Source organism: Poecilia reticulata, chromosome 9, assembly GCF_904066995.2.
Source record: "Poecilia reticulata chromosome 9, P_reticulata-male-v2, whole genome shotgun sequence".
In the NCBI taxonomy this organism is placed as follows: Eukaryota; Metazoa; Chordata; class Actinopteri; order Cyprinodontiformes; family Poeciliidae; genus Poecilia; species Poecilia reticulata.
This window is the reverse complement of record NC_088838.1, coordinates 6,853,192-6,870,339: the sequence shown is the minus strand read 5'-3', so window position 1 is coordinate 6,870,339 and position 17,148 is coordinate 6,853,192. Positions and strand designations below refer to the sequence as shown.

Genomic DNA, 17,148 nt, shown 5'->3' with positions numbered 1-17,148 from the left:
ATAAGGCACACCTAAAAACCTTCAATTTCCTCAAAAGCCGACAGTGCGCCTTATATATGGACCAATATTGGGCCACAACAGGTCTAGCAAATACGGTAACTTCATTTTCGCCCGTAGAAGAAGAAGCGCGCGGTGCATGCTGGGATAGTTGTCAGAACGCTGGTTTGTTAATAAAGTTTGACTGACCTATCTACCTACCGACTTGATAATCAGGTCGTCTGCAGGTCATGTAGCACCACGTTCGCCACGAACATGCTGTGCACGAACGGAGAAGGGTGACCATCATCCGGCCACGCCCCGGCCCAGTCGCGTAAGGCTCTCCTCACCGACGCAGTCAGACGGTTTTGTTGACATTCTTTATGTCAACAAAGTGGCTTTAGACATTCATCCTTTAGTGCAGCTCCATCTAGTGGATGCATAACGTAAATCCAGCCTCTTCTATAGCGTCTATTCTATGCGCCTTATAATCCGGTGCGCCTTATAGTGCGGAAAATACGGTAATTCATAGCATGCCTGCAATTCAGTGGGAAGTAAGGGGCTAATTAATTATTAGGACTGAATCAGTAAGAAAATTGTGAATATTAATGCTGATTTTTCCTGGCTATTTGTTAGTAATTTAACTTCTTGTCTGCTCTTACCCCACCTCCGCCTCGTCTCCCTCGCAGCACCGTAACAAGCCGCTCACCCCGAGCCGTCATTAGGCTGTAACGCCGTCTTCTAGCCGCACTTCTTGACATGTTCATTAGATATAAACCAATTCATTTACAACACCGTTCTATTGGATTGTCCTTGCCTCGACATTCATCTCCTGACACATTGGCGTTTGATGTGTTGCCAGTGCCAATTAACTTTGATAACTCAGCTCCGGCTTAATATACCGCTGCTGAATTGGTCTGACAAGAGTGCGGCGATGAGCTGTTATTTTGAGCCCTCTGAGTGCCAATATCTAGATTATCGCTCAACATGAGGGAGTGTCGGGGAGAACTTTTCCTGCGTGATTTTCCTGGCCAAAACTTCTTTGAATGTTGTAGTTTGTTTGTCTTGGCAGGGAAGCACAAACATGGAAGAACATTACGAGTGTCCTTTCAAGCAGCTACATCCTTCACTTCTGGTTTATGCTGCTCTGTTGAGTTTTATAGGGTCTGCTTTCAAACAGGACGAATTTATCTTTCTTCCCAGCTTGAATTTGTGTTCTGTTCCGTCCGTCCTCTTGAAAAATGTGCGTGGTGTAAAAGCCGCTCCCACATAGGGGCTTCTGATATACAACCAAGGCAAAAAAGGAAGTAAATAGCAGCTCCCATCTGATGTGTTGCTGTCGTCTCCATCTGTCTACAGCAGCCCGCTGACTCATCCGTCCCTCCGTCCATCACCGGGCGACAGGTCCAGCAAACCGGAGCTGACTCGGCAGCCATGGGTGGGACGAGGGTCTTACTCCTGATGTTGCTGGTTGGATTGGAAAGGTCAGCGGCGCTCAACTGGAACCCAGTCCCACGCAAGACCGTTCGATACCAAGGTGAGTGAGCTTACAGATGTTAAAATCCCCGTTGACTCCAATATTAGATTTATTTTGGAATTGGAGGTTTAGGTTTGCTCAGGCCTTGAAGGTCTTCAAAGTTTGACTTTATTCCAGTCAATGGAAAACTGACTACATGAAGACGTGCTGATTAATCCAAGGACGCATACGTCTCAGTGAGCTCACATGTCATTGAAAAGTTTTGTTTTTGTTTTGCCTCTTATGATGACATATTAATTGTGGCATTTAGCTAATGAAAATCTCCTTTTTTTGAGTCTGTGCTCTCCAGTTAACGATTAACCGATTAATTGCATCAATAATTGATTCATCACGATTAATCCAATTAATCGTTTCAACCCTAATCTACATATAAAGAAGTAGTTAATTTTTTTTGAACTGGCTGCTAGTAATCATGGGTTCCTCAGACATGACATATGTGCCTGATTGTGTGTGATGATCTTCAGAACAATACTTCTAAAGCTTGGTGCTTTACAATGTCAAAATTTAGCTGAATTTTGACAGAGCTCCATAAATCTTGGACGACTGGAATATAAAACCATGAAAGTTTTGTCCCTTAGACGTAAAGTGTATAGAAGCTGAGGATAACTCAAGACCGAAAAATAGCGTGGACTCCCTCATCCCTGCTATCATATTAAAAGTTTGCGCGAAAAGAAATCAAATAGCGGGAGCGTACCCTGAGAGTTACTGGGCTGACTTATTGAATTAGGAGAATCCTTCATCTCGCCACTGGGCTGATCCATGCATCTGACTCAACACCCATAATCACACAGCGGTGTTCCATTACAGCAAACCAGGAGACTTTCTCCATTATGTTGGAGGTGGATGGTTTCAGGCCTTTGATAAAGAGGCTGGCATCGACCCTCCATAAGACAATACATCAGTCTAATCCTGCACTCCGCTGCGTTCTCGCTCTTTATCTCAGCCCTTCTCTGCAGCCACATTTCGGCGTTCTTTGCTGAACAATGCCAATTGTTGCAAGCTGTATAAAAAGTCCTCTTTTTTTTAAATCCTTCCACAGGAGAAGTGCTGCCTTCTCTCTCTGTCTCTCTCTCCTGGGGATTAGGCAAAGAGAATGGAAAGAATATAGGGAAAGACTATGCTTTTCTCACCTCTCTGTTGCACCTATCCCACCTTTTTATCCCATATCTATTCCTTCTTTTTCAGCTCTCCTCGCTGTGTCTTTATGCACTTTTTCCTTTGTATGCAGTGGCTTTTTTTTTATTCCGAATGAACCTGAAATCCTCTCATGGCATTTTCACAGAGAGCTCCGGTTTCACCTGTACTCACGGAGCAGTGGGGTGAATTCAAAACCTTTCTCGTGCCACTACCAGCCACTCATGAAATCCTTTACTTTCTTCTTCTTCTTTTTCTTTGTTTTTTTCCCTTTTTTTCTACTCACAGCCGTGTTCCTTTAGCACAAGGATTTATTTGACAGTCCTCTGCAGTGTTGTGGTTGGAGGAGAGAGAAAAAAGAAAAAATGGGAATGAGAGAGATCGAGTGAGGGTGAGGGGGGGGGGGAAACAATCAACAGGGTGTTGAGAGTTTGCGGTAAAAACTCTCCATCGTAACAAAGAAAAGTCAGCATTGGCATACACACAGTGGGCCGGCTCTTTTTAGCCAGCGTGGAATTATAAAAACGACTGAGGCCAAGTGGGGGAAAACGATGACACACTCGCTCAACGTTGCGTATGGAAGGAATCGATGCAAACACTCTACAAAGAAGATAAACAGGCTGCATGCATTTTGATACGGCTTAACGCTACGTGTTTGTAGCGTTATGACAAACATATTTGTTATAGGATCCAAATCATCTCCCTTCAGTGCTTCGTTTAGGATTTCTCCCATTTACTTGGATTGTCGCCCGTAGAATTTCAACCGGGCCAATCAGCAAACAGAAGTTGTGAATGATGACATTGATTTTCTGCAATGTTTTAGAATTGTAGTCTGCCTGTAACTTTAGCAATGGCAGCGGAGGAAGTGAAAGTAGCCGGTCAGTCCGCGTTAACCACACTTCCAAATATTTAATTAACATTAACAGACATATAGTTTGACCCTGCACTTCTCTCTTTGCAGTGGAGAGTGGTTGATTGTAGCGCAGCCATTTCTGGTAAGCTGCATAGCGTCAAGTTGGCGCCTCACATACGTCACAGGTAAACGTTAGCGATTAACCTTTAGCAAGCAATGTGTTCAGAAGCAAAATGTAGAACAGGGGGCTGCTTTTTACCAGGCTAGTTCTCTACGTGTGATAATTGTGGTTTAACTTTCCTCGCTTTTGAGTGCAGCTCCGCTTATTGACGAACTAAAAACCCCTCATCACAAAACCCTTTTTTATGCTCGACTGCAATTTCGCCTGGTAAAAGATTTCTAACTCTGGCTGGTGTGAGGTGGAAACAAGTGGGATTATCCCTACCCGCCGACTGATTTCTCCAGAGACTGAGTGCTGGGTTAACTGACTGATATGGATGAGTTCCACCTACAGTGCTGAGGAGGAGTTATGAGGAAGACAAAATAGTGAAGGGGAAAAAAAAGAAACTGTAGGGGGATGGAGGGATGGAGAGCAAGACGAAAAGAGAGAAAAGATGGATTTTTTTTTTTTTGGAAAGGAAGCTCAATGGAACGAGTGCTGGAGAAACTCAACTCCAGTCAGACTACAGTGAGACGGAAGCACACACACACACACACACACACACACAGTGGGTCGTTCACCCTTTATTGCATTTTGAGCTGCAGAATCACCATGCAGCGTTCATATCAATGCACGTCTTTGTGCATAAGAAGTGGAAGACATACTGCAAGAAGGAAAACAAGTGTGATAGAGTACGAGGCTGTGTGTGTGTGTGAGAGAGAGGGTGTTTGTAGCTGTGAATCTGTCCATCTAATCCGTCTTTGTTTATATGTGTGTGTGGACGTGTGTACTGCTTAGGCTGGCGGTCTGAGGGATTTGGGGCTCCTGGCGGTACAGGAGGCTTGCATGAACAGGGCGGGGTCACGCCGGGGCAGAGATGGTTGAAAAGATAATATTTACTCCCACCCACCACTTCCATTCCTGCCCCCACCCTGCAATTACACGAGGCTTACATGGGCACGCAGAAGAAGAAATACAAACATCCTCTCTTCTATCTGTTCGCCTTTTTTTTCTCCTCAGCTCGTCTTTCCTCTCTTTTTACTTCTATAAAACTCACATGTTAACAGTTTCACCCCCCCCCCCCCCATCCAGCGCATTTGTCAAGTGAAAATAAATCCCTTTCGGCTTCTAATGAGACGTTTTCTGCGCACACGTTATATACGGCAACTTGTAGAGCTGCTAATGAGGGCTGTAAATTTACATACCCTCGATTCCCTCCTCATGCTCTCCTCACTCTAATCACTGACAAAGATTATATTTTAAGATTGTTTTCAGTTATATCTCACTGTCTCTGTGTAGTTTTGATTCTTCCCTTTCACAAGGATATTTTTGTCACTCTTACACAGCGACATGGTGTCATTTTACGTCTTTAAAAGCAGCCTGGTATAGCTGTAGCAGAGCGAAACATTTTAAAACACTACATTATTACAAAATAATTTCTTAGCAAGCTTCATAAAATTGGAATATACTCAGGGCAATTAGGACTTGTTTTTCCCTTTGCCTTTAAGCAATCTGTGAGTATTTAAAACAGCAGGGCTACATGTCATAAAGCCCGACAGTGTCACTATCCAGCCACATCACACAAAGAAATAAAAGGCATTTGCGACGCAGTCTGAAGTCATAAGCACGATCCAAAACAATGAAACCTCTTTTAATCAACAGTGAGTCTTAAGCTCAGCTATGAAATCCCACATCAAGATGACCAAAGAAATGACATCCACACTTCTAAATCCCAACAGTGAGCCATTGGAGACTTTTAGCTCATAATTTTACTCAACATCCAGGAGTTGCTCAAATTAAAACCAGCACTAAAACTACTTGATCTCAAAGCAATGACTCCATCAGTATGTTTGGGACTTAAATAAACTAAAGTTGAATAGAGGTGGTGTTAGCTTACATTAGCTAGCCACAGAGGGTTCATGCTATTAGCTTTGGGACTGCAATAAACTAAAGTTTAGTAGCAATGCTCTTAGCTTATGTTAGCTAGCCACAGAAGATTCATGCTAATACCTTCAAATAAACTAAAGTTGATTCACAATGCTGTTAGCTTATATTAGCTAACCACGGAGGATTAAGGCTAATACCCGTGATCTGCTCTGCCTTTCGTTTCTCGTATGAAAACGTTTCCATGTTTACTATTGTTGTTTGTTTTATTTTTTTCTCATGTTGTGTATGTGCTGTCAGGTTTTTTTTTTTAACAAGTTTACATCTAAAAAATGTACAGACCCGTTTGTCAAGTAGGTTTCTTAGCATGAGCTGTACAGTAAAGAACATTTACAAGAGAAGCATCGACTCTGAATTCAGACTGAGTTGCCACATTGGCTTTAGCACTCAAACTAGTAAGACACACAGCGCTCGGGAAGAGTTGGGATTTGACATTTTACCAGTTGAACTTCAACAACAAAGTACGGCAGCCAGTAAACAGATGTAAACAGATGTTTGTAAGCGTTAGCTTATATTGCTCGTAAAATCCCAGTAAAATGAAGAATTAGTGGTTTTCAGGGAGGTCTACAATCCTACATGGTTCTAATGGCATATTAAGAAACCCAGATTTGACTGTAAAACACTAAAACACAATTTAAACTGGGATTACACACGCACACAGGTAGAGTGATAACTCTCTAAACATTGTTACATAGTGGTACTTTTTCATTTTTCCCCGTATTACATCTCTCCCTCGCATCCATTACGTTATTTTTGCTCTCCTTACATGGCCTGTCTCCACTGAGCATAAGAAATATACCTCCATGTTCTCCCACTGATTTCCATAGTCTTTCTTTGACACCTCATTTGAGTTTCTCCTGCTGGGATAACACTGCACACTCTTAAACAGACTCACACACACACACCCTCCTCTGAGAGTCAGCACAATGACAGGGGCTAGCGAGCCAAAACTAAAGTATGACAAAACTCAACAGCTGTGTGGTCGACAATGAGGGGAAGAAAAGAGAGGAAGAGCAGCAAAACAAGTAGGAGAACTTTGAGAAGTTTGACCCTCAGTTTGTAAAACATGGCTGCCTTTGATGCAGCAAATGATTGCTGGGTCTTCTTTTTTCTTTTTTCTTTTTTTTTAAAGAAGAGCCAATGCTAACGTTTGCCTCTTGAGTTGGAAAAAGGAATGATAGAATCGGTTTTGGAGGTAGAAAAGAAATGCGATTTAGAAAGAGAGTGCAATAAGGGCTGGGCCTCTGACCTCCAGAAACCTTTTTCCCTCTCTTTCAACTGTTATTTTTTTTTCCCTCCTGTTCTCCATCTCTCTTGCCCTATCTACCAAAACCCTCCAATTACTGTAATGAGTGGTTAAGATCGAGGCGGAGGAGGAGGCGCAGAGAGGCTGTGCGTGACTGGGAGAATAGATGTGCGAGAGGCAGACGGGGGATGGAAGGAGGAGATTCATCACTGCTTTTATCTGCTATGATTGTCCCTCACCCCCCACCGTCCCTCCCTCCCCGCCCCATGCTGATTGGTCAGTGAAGATTAACAGCTGTGACCACGAGTCTTGACCCGCAGTGCTCTTGGTTGTCACTCCGACTTTGCGAAAGCGGATGTCTGGGCAAGTGAGGCTTGAAGTGAAAATGCCACTGCGAGGCCGCTCTTATCCAAACCACCTTTTAGCGTCGGCTGTCTCACGGTCTAATTAATGCACCGGGAGGCCATCGTCAGCGCTGCGGCCCCGTGACTCACGCAAAACAAGCAGCGCAATAAAAAAACGCAGCGCTCTGGGATGTCGTTTGTGCGCAAGGGTTATTTCAGACTAGGAATTACTGTGAGAGCAGAAAATACAATGTATAAAAAGACAAATCGCAGTGTCTGAAGTCGAATCAAGCCTAAACCTGTAATGTTTTATGTCCATCTGGATTACCAAAAAAGTTTATAGTTCCTAAAAGTCTTGACAATTTAGAGAGGAAAAAAAATCTGACATGTTTTATTTATATATAAATAAAACGTGTGTATATATATATATATATTTTTTTTTTAAGTTTACTATGCCTTTAAGAAATTTAGAAGACCCATATGATGACGCCATTACTTTGCAAGCTCCTGATAGGTCAGTTGTAAATAGTTAATTGGTGGAACATTGTGAATTCATTCTCGAACTAAACGTCTGCTAATTAAAAGTTGATTAATCATTTAAATAAAAATAAATTGACTCCAAAGAAAAAGCAGAGCTGTAATGGAGACAGAAATGTAGACAAAATCAAAACATTTTACAATTAAGATAATAAAAAAAAAATCCACTTTTGACTGTAAGCATGTTCTACCCAGAACTCCTCCTGTGTTTTTGCTTCATCCCGTTCAAATTCTGTAGAAAATAAAATCTCCTACTAAGCTGTTTAATGAATTTATAATGCAAAAATGTATCCATAAATTGATAAATGATCAAGCATACACTAAAGGAATGTTATGTTATTGCATTTTAGGCAAACAAAAGATATTTATCTTCTGTTTTGAAGTGGAAATTCGTTCTTTATTTGCAATTTTTGATGTGTTTCTAATGTATAAAAGAAGGTTTAAGTAGTTAAGCAAAAAAATCTACGGGATGTGGCAACATTTTCATTTGATTAGTCGATTGCTAAAATAATCGTTACTTGCAGGACAGTTGTGAGAAAACCGAGTGACATCTGGGAAGATAAAGAACTGTGGAGCGTCTTCTAGTCTGGTTCGTCTCTGTGTATTGCGTATAAATGAACGCAGCTGCCACTTTCATATGTTCAAACGACCTCTTGAGGATCCTGGCTGAAGCTGGTAAAATAAGTGAGCCAGAGTTGGTTGGGAAAGACTTTATGTTATGAAGATAACCTCCAGCTGTGCGGATCGGGGTTGGAAGCATCATGTTTTGTGGCTGCTTTGCTGTGGTACCAAGTGGTGAACTTTGCAACATAGATGACATAATGAGGAAAGAACATTATCTGGAAATGCTGCAACATATTGAACATTTCAAAACATCAGCCAGGAAGTTGGAGCTTGGACACAATGTGGCTTCAGAACAACAAAGCGAGTCCGGATCTGAGTCCTATAAAAAAATGTATTATGGGCAGAGCTGCTGAAAGAGTTGACCCGGATACGTCAGTTTTGTCACTTCTGCATTTGAAGAAAATGAAGAATTAGAATTCTGACTTTTCCTTTTTTAAATTCCTGATGGCGCATAACAAGTTAAACAATTAGGGTTTTGAGAAAAATCTGAATAAAAAAAAAAGTCTGAATTCTGAGATGAAAATTTCAATTTCTGTGATTAAAGTGAGATTTTGCATTCTCAGTCCTGAAAAAATGTGAGACTGACTGATTGAGGTTCACCTATTAGCTGGACAAACAACTCCAAATATGATTTTGCATGTCAGATTTCTGAGATTAAAATCAGAATTCTGGAAAAAATATAAACTGCTCAAAAAAATAAAGGGAACACTTAAACTCTTAAGTGAACACTTAAGTATTTTTTTTGAGCAGTATATATATATTCCAAATTCCGAGAAAAAAAAAATTGAATTATTTTTATTTCTTTTAGTGGTTTTAATCTTCTTCTATACTAATCCTAATGGACCAACAACAAAAATGTCTTGTCTGAATTAAATTCAGGCAGTAAAAAATGCTTTTTGTGGTTCTATTGGCCTTTACTCAACACTGTGAACGGGAATGAGGGGAAGACATCCAGCGAACGCCTCGGGGCCAGGAATCGAACCGGCTACAACTGCAGCCTCTGCATGTGGTGCGTCAGCTCCACCGCTGAGCCATTTGGATTTCCAAAATTTTTTACTCACAATATTAAAATATCTGGTTTCATCTAGCGTATAGAAGTCTGTCTGTGAGCCAGAACTGCTGCAGCCGGGTTGGTTTGGCTAAAGCTCAGCTGTCAAAAGGAATCCAATAAATGAACTCTGCTCCAAATAAACAACACAAAATTTGGCTTTTAAATGTTTTTCCTCTCCATCTGATTATCTCTTGGTACTTGGCGCTGCTCCCACTCTCCACCATCTAGTTTAACACTACCTTGTACTGTATATAAAGTGAGTGTTTGTTAGAATTCATTTGTATGACAGGCAGAGATTCTGCTTTGAAAAAGCTGCGACTTAAAAACAACTTCTTGTGTGTGTGTGTGTGTGTGTGTGTGTGTGTGTGTGTGTGTGTGTGTGTGCGTGTGTGTGCGCTTGGTGCGACTCGCAGCAGCAGTGGAGATGATGCGTTCAGGTGAAGGAAACTCTTTTGTCAAGTTGACAGCTTTCCAATTATGCCATCACAACTATAACACTGACTGTTCAGTAAAACATGTGGAGGACTGTTGTTCTCAGCCGCTTTCATCTCATCCCCGCTTATGTTTTACACTGTCACCGTGGAACTGGGATGCTAATGTGGATTGGTGTGGAGTTCTCGGAAGGCCGTGACCTTTCGGAGGATTTAAGCGATGAATCTCCATGATTAATGACTAAATTTGCTTCTGTTATCAGACTAAAGAGGGACAATCTACTGGCTAAGAAAGAACTAAGAAGACCTGTTTGCATGCACAACGCTGTTTTAGAGGCAGAGGGAATAGAATTACTCTGGAACCATGGGAACAGGGGTCCTGAAAATGCTAAATTTGAGACTGACTGAGTCTGAGTTATAGCTGGACAATGATCTAAACATGAATCTGTATCATGATTTTACATATAGAAATATGGCTCGGTTAAAGTTCAGACCAAGTCTAACCATTGCCTTGCAGTACAATTCTGTTAGATTCTCATCTCCATTCAGTCCCGCTTTGGAGATTTCTTTCATTAAGTTAAATTTCTCTGGTTGAATTGCAAACTGGGCCAATCAGTGAACAGAAGGCGTTGGTGTGAACGATGATATTGATATGAAATTGTATTTTGAAGGAAGTGAACAAAGCAGTTCAGCTTCTAAAATTATGAGCAACTATAGTCGGAGCAAGAGAAATGTTTAAGACATTTTGTTGTTGTGGCCCTTCTCTCTACAGGATTGTTTACAGCGTACGCAATTTCTGGCTAGCTTGTCTCTGAGCTTGTCTGAGCTAGCTTGTCTTATTTTGAAACGTGCTTTTATTTTGATGTGGTAAAAACCACAAGTAGTTTTTTTTGCTCCTGAAGCTTTCTAGGCAGAAGTGGAATACTAAGCTAATTGTGTTTTGTTTTTGTCGCATCATGTTTTATATTTTACTAGGGCTGTTTTTATGTTGCTTTTAAGAATCTTAGTTAAATAAAATGGACCTTGAAGGCTTGGGTGTATAACTCTGCCATTGGTTAAGAAGCAGGCCAAAGTGGTTAGTAATATGCATATTTTCTTTAAATATATTATCTTCATTATTATATAAGGCTAATGCACCAGCTTGTGTTTATTTCTTATATTTTGTGCACTTTAGTTCACATCAGTTAAAGGTTCTAGTCTTGTATCCAATCAATGGGCCTCATAAATGTAACAAACCTAAATTCACAGCTTATATTTTATAATCCAAGTTTAAATGGAACACATTGCAGAGTAAAGTGCTTAAAGAAATCCCCTGCATTTTTCTGCAGACAGATGAGTAAATTAAACACCAGTGCTCCGGTACTAAGGGTTCTTAAAAGTCAGTTTTTTGTGGGGGTTTTTAAACAGGGAGATGCTGAAAAACGACCCACAGCTGTGCCACAAACACAGTCATGGACGGTCATCAAGAACTGATTTAAGAAGCTCATCTGATTTCCTGGCGACGTGAGCGTTATTCATCATGCCCCTGTGACCTTTTTCTTTTTTTCTTCCCCCCTTTTGAGACGTCTCCGTGTTATTCTGCACCATGACCGTCCTGTTCCGGTGTGTTACATTCAGTAAGAGGATTTGACACAGTGTTGAACATCAGTTCTCGACTTATACCAGACGAGACTTGTAATTCGCAAGCCGTGTATTTCTGAATCTGTTCGGGGGTGTTCGGGGGATCGTTGAAGCGAGGGGATTGGCGTTTTCTATCTCATGGCCGGCCTGTTGCGAGAAGATGGAAGTGAACGGGGAAGAAATCATTTGCGCCGAGTGGTGCGTAGTCGATGGCGGAGGAGAGGGGGGCGATGTTTTCTGTTGTCCGACTGCATCTTTAACCCGAACGTGACTGGGAAGAGAAGAATCCGGAAGAATTGTAGGCTTCTTTTAAAGGGGCAATATTGTGTAAAACCGACTGCCCTGAGCTTTACATCGTGGTTAACATGTTATTTCCTCATCAGAAATATACCTGGTGTGTTGTTTTGGATTTTTTCATGCATGTTTGAGAAATCCTTTAATCTCCCGTGGCAACCGTTCAGCTGCTCAAAATGCCTGGATGGACCTAGCCCCGCCTCAGAGGATAAAGCTCCAAGCTTTCGAGCTTCTGCCTCACAGAGCATTCCTACCCCATGACTCTGCCACTCAGCTCCTTCAGACTAGCCGGCAGAAATTAGGAAACACCTGGTTGAACAGTTCTCGACTGGGATTACAAGCACCACTTCAGGGAAAGTTTTGAAATCAGGGAACAGTGATTTCAAAACTCATTTTATGAGCTACTTCTCAGTGACGCACTGATAAAAACATAGTTAAAGGGTTAATAGAGGAGCCATGTTGTGATGACATCCTGAAGGTAGAGTGTTGGGGAAGAGCGGGGCTTTCTTAAAGAGACAGAGGCCCAAGTTCAAGGTGTTAAATTGCAAAATCAAATTTATTTTAAGTCATGTTTGATATATACAGCATTTTTATAACCACTGGAGGCAACATACTGACTTGATTGAACTAAGAAATCATTGCATGTGGCTGGAAAATACATCATGCCGCCCCTTTAACATCGCCTTGCGATGTTTCATCACCCTGCTACTCAGTCCAGCTGGTTCTTTCAAGCATGCTTCACCACCAATGCTGTGCTGGGGAAAAACCTCACTCGTTGCATCAACCAGCTTCTGGCTTGTACTTCTTGTTGTGGGTTTTATTCCCAACCCCCAGTTCCATCCCCATCCAGCCCAACTTTTGGTTCACCCCACACGCCACACCCCTCATCCTTTCATCTTCTTCTAGAACCCCCCACCACCCCCATAAATCCCATCTCCTCCATGGGGTCACTTGTTCCCTTCCTATTTTATTCATCTTTTACCACATCCTCTGTTCATCAAGCTTGTTAAATTCAGTTTCTTTATGAGCATGACTGTTCCTTACGTGCGGCAAAGATTACCGGGAGGTGTCAAGCCTTTTTAAAATGCACACAAGAGTTTGTTTAAACCAAGCAGAGAAAAACAGAATCCTGACAATAGGTACTTATGCAAAAAGCCCGAGGTATGTATACCTTTCTCTTTCTTGTTTCTGTCTCTGTGCTCCCATTCTGTCGTACACCTTCCTCTCCACTGAACTTCTACAAGAGACTAAAACTTGTACATCAACGTGGGAGTGTGTTTGTCTTTGTGCTTTCTGATTTTTTTATTTTTTTACCCCCCTCCTCAGAGACAGTCTAGATGAGCTACGGGTGAAATACAATGCTTCGCCCGCACTGCTGCACAACGTCCTCTCTCCCGCCTTCTGTCTGTCTGCCTCGGTTCGTTCAGTGTTCATCTCCGCTTCAAAGCGCGCCCTAAAATAGGCCTTTAATCATAGTTTCGGTGTGCGAGTGGCTCGGCGGTTACAAGCTATAAGAGGAGGCTGGGTTGTATTTATAGCAGGCAGAGAGAAGGGAGGGCGAGGTCCGGACTGAGAGCCGGCCGTGAAGCAACAGGCGGCGAGTGTGTGTGTCCCTGACACTGTCCAGCAGTTTGTATTTTGTATGTTTGTTTGTTTTCTGGTGAAGATTGACTTGAATAGATTTGACTTGTAGTGAAGAAGCACTCAGTCAAAGCTGGAGATATTCTACACAGGTTGTCCACTGATGCTTAAAGAGTCTTAAATTCTTTTTAAAAAATAACGTGGCCAAGTTAATCACAGGTCTTAAATTTTGTCTTGGCACAAGTATTTAATTGGACACTCTACCCTATTTCATTTTCTCACTGGACTTTTCTGTCAGGCAAAAGGTTCAGCCACATGCAGACATCTTCATTCTGCGACTCACTGCTAGCTAGCTAGCTCTTTTCGTTTTTACTTTGTCTATTGTTACGTTTTTTGTTTTAAATATCTTCAATTCTGCCAAACCTTTTGGCGTGACCTTTCCTGTTGTCTTTAAGACGTTATGAGGCACGGTGGCGAAACCTGAAACCGCTGCAAGTTACTCCACCGGTTGTTGCTAGGCAACCAAAGAGTGGCTGAGTTAGTTGATGCCACTCACCTTGCTTAGGTCACTGTGAGAGCTTGAGCAGAAACATTTTCTCTGCCTACATCTCCCAGAATGCTTTTTGGATCAGAGTTCAGTGACTATTCTACATATTGAATATTCTATCAGATGTATTTTATGCTGATTTTGATCACGCATCTATCTCAATATATTATTTATTTATTGTCCAGCCTTAGTTCCTGGGGAGATGTAGGTTCTAAGTTCCATTCATAATGGTCTTTAAAAAAGGTCTTTAAAAGTATTACATTTGAAATCTGCAGAAACCTTGTCTACAGTGAAGTTCTCCAACAGCACCTTTCACAAAACACATCAAAACAGGACTTTGACACCTGCTGATGTTTGATTTCTGAAAGTAGTGACCTATTCACGACCGTCATAAAGGTTTACCTGTGTTAAAAACACAAAATGTGAAAAGGAAACCACCTCATAACCTGCCGACAGCAGCGCTAATCTATCTGTCTGTTCGTTCATCCATCCATGGAGTCGAGGCTAAGGTGTTTCTTTACCACAACAGACCAAAGTTACACCAATATTTCTGCTCATCCACTTAAGGCAAAGACTGACCACCAGCTTTCAAACATCACTATGAGAATAAAGGTAATGAATGGTTGGGGTAGTTTGCGCACCATGACCGTCAGCTTGTTTTTCTTGAGTGAAGAAATTTCTCAACAGTCAGTTTAGTTTTTATTGGATGCACAAGACACTTCCTCTTTATATGGAGGGACAGAAAATTTTAGCCTGAACTTGAGAGAGTGAATAATTAAATCGAGTGAAGTGACTTGATTTTAAACCAAATAATGTAAATAAAGTTATCTGACATAAAACTGCTCCTATCTTTTATGTCTATTTTGAAGCTCCATCGAATTCCCTGCATTTGACTTTCAAGCCTTTCCACAGTCACATTTTATCCTTACTTGATTCCCTTCAGTGTTTGACTTATTTTCATTTATTAAAAAGAAAAAAGATCTGCGCTGCACTTTGAAAGCAAACATTCCCGTCCTTGCTTCTGCATTTCATTACTTTCAGAGCAGACTGTTGATCTGCTTCCCTTTAATGACAACACACTGGCAGATTCGCTTATATCTTGTCTCATTGTCAAGGTTTGCGTCTTCCCTGCTGCACTTGCCATTTCCTTAATGATGCTGGCTTATTGCTGGATGATGCTGCAGAGGCAGTTTACAGTGTTTGGTCTGTGTGAAATATCTTCATTGCTGTGCTTTCAGGGATGCGCTGACACTTGTGCATCACAAACCAGGGCGGTGTGTAGACGTGAAATGTAAATGCGGACTCCTTCCAGGTATAATGCTCTCCTGCCATGCAGATATATCTAGGAAAAAGAAAATGTTTTGATTTATGTGGCTATAAACAGAGTGCAGGCCGCTGTAATCACAGTCATTTCAAATGAAATTGCTAATGGTTAGCTAAAGGAAGGAAACGGCAAAATATCCCTAAAATAACATATTTTGAGAAATTATTGCTTAGAAATTGGGTGTTTTTGTGGTCAAAGTAAAATGAAAAAAGGAGTTATTTTTTAGCTGATGAAAGGGTGACCTGTTAGCATTTCTTAGCTAGCAATCTCTCAGCAAGCTATTAAGAGTTGTGGGAATCTCGAGCAAGATAACTTTTGGAGAAAGCAAAACTTGGAGGTAAAAACACCACGTCTAAGATTAGTTTTAATCTTAGACGTTTTACTAAAACATAATTACTTGATTATGCTGTGTAAATGTTTTGGAATGTGTCAGCTAAATCAGTTTAGCTGCATTAGCTAAGTTAGCGAAAATAAAAAAAAAATGTAACTACTTCAACTAGTTTTAGCGGAAACAAAGAGCCTCGTGTTAGTGGAGTTATAGAAACTGAACAGACATGAAATTAGCAAGATTTATTTTTAAGGCTGACAAGCTGTAGCTAGATAATTTACAACATTTAACTTTTGGTTCAAAAACAAAAAATGTTTACACATTCATTTACTCAGATTTTACTCATAAAAAGGCAACAAAATACAATTGTTGAAGACAGTGAAATTGTCAAGGATTTGCATTCACAGACTGAGTTTACCAACATTGCTTTTTTTAACTTTATATTGCAGAAGTTACCTGATCTTTTAGTGTGGCGTCCTTATGTTTGATCATTAGTTTTCTGTTGCTCTTTAGAAAAAGTTTGAGGCAAGTTAAACAGATAAAAGCAGCTCAATTACATTTACGCAGAAGAGTAAAAAACTCAACATTGACTTCTAAACTGGACAGACTCATTATCTCAGAGGCTGAATCTAAACGTTTGTCATGTTGCATGGTCTTCTCCTGCTGTGTAATGAACTTACTCATTTAAAAAAATCCCAGGATCAGACCCTGCTGTGCACCAACCATAGAGCCTATCCTTTAGTTGTTTTTATCAGCTGACTGAGCTTGTGAAATACAGTACTTTTTCAAAATCTTTCATCATTGTATATCCTACCTTATCGACACTTCTGGAAAATACTTCTGATTGGATTTAGGACAAAACTTGCTCTTTGATAAGCGGCTTTTCCACATTATCATTATTCATATATATTTTAAATTTCCAGAAATTTAACACATAACATTTCTTGTAAGTGTGAAATATATTGTAATTCTGTTTTTTTAAGCATGTATTTCCAAACAGTTAGCGATTCTATTTATGGTGGAAATAATTTTTTGAAGCAGCTCTGATTCCAGTTTATATACAGTAGGTTATTACAGGTTTAACCCTTCCATGGTACACTCAGGAGGAGCGTCAAAAATGTCATGGTTAGACAGCGGGGAAGTGGAGCGGGCTGTCCTGTCAGACCGTCAGTTCCCAAAACCACACATTAAAAAAAAAAACGTGTAAAAACGCACACGGAATCAGTGTCCAATGCCTGGACCGCACTCAGAGTAAAAAGCTTGTGGGGTGTAAATGTATTGTGTAAAGTTAGCAAAAAGTCTTCATAATCTTATAATCATTTTGTGAAGAGTATATCACTGAAACACTTTAATCTATTCCTACGTTCAGTACGTTGTTGAATGACCCCTGAGGTCATTGTCAATCATTTATCATCAAAGTCTATCTTTCTGATTGTACATGTACACATCTTTGTCTTTTTTTTGCCAGCATTTTATTTTTTTCAGCATAGTTCCCCCTACGCACACACACGCACTTACAGAAAATGTTTGCCAGAAAAAAGTAAAGCTATTGTGCTGCACTTATCTCAGATCATCCCCGTCGCCCGTGGTTTTGACCTCGGTCAAGCCTTTCTGACT

The 17,148-nt window shown here is 40.9% G+C and overlaps 1 protein-coding gene across 2 annotated transcripts in view; it reads left to right on the top strand.

The window, feature by feature from the left end:
* The window catches only part of sema4c (sema domain, immunoglobulin domain (Ig), transmembrane domain (TM) and short cytoplasmic domain, (semaphorin) 4C), a 126,740-nt gene that overhangs the window by 65,594 nt on the left and 43,998 nt on the right, over positions 1-17,148 (top strand). For both annotated transcript variants that reach the window (XM_008417656.3, XM_008417652.3), the window contains exon 3: positions 1,336-1,513. In XM_008417656.3, coding sequence (XP_008415878.1) covers positions 1,411-1,513 — 103 coding nt within the window. In that variant the 5' untranslated portion in view covers positions 1,336-1,410. The remainder of the gene's footprint in view (positions 1-1,335; positions 1,514-17,148) is intronic.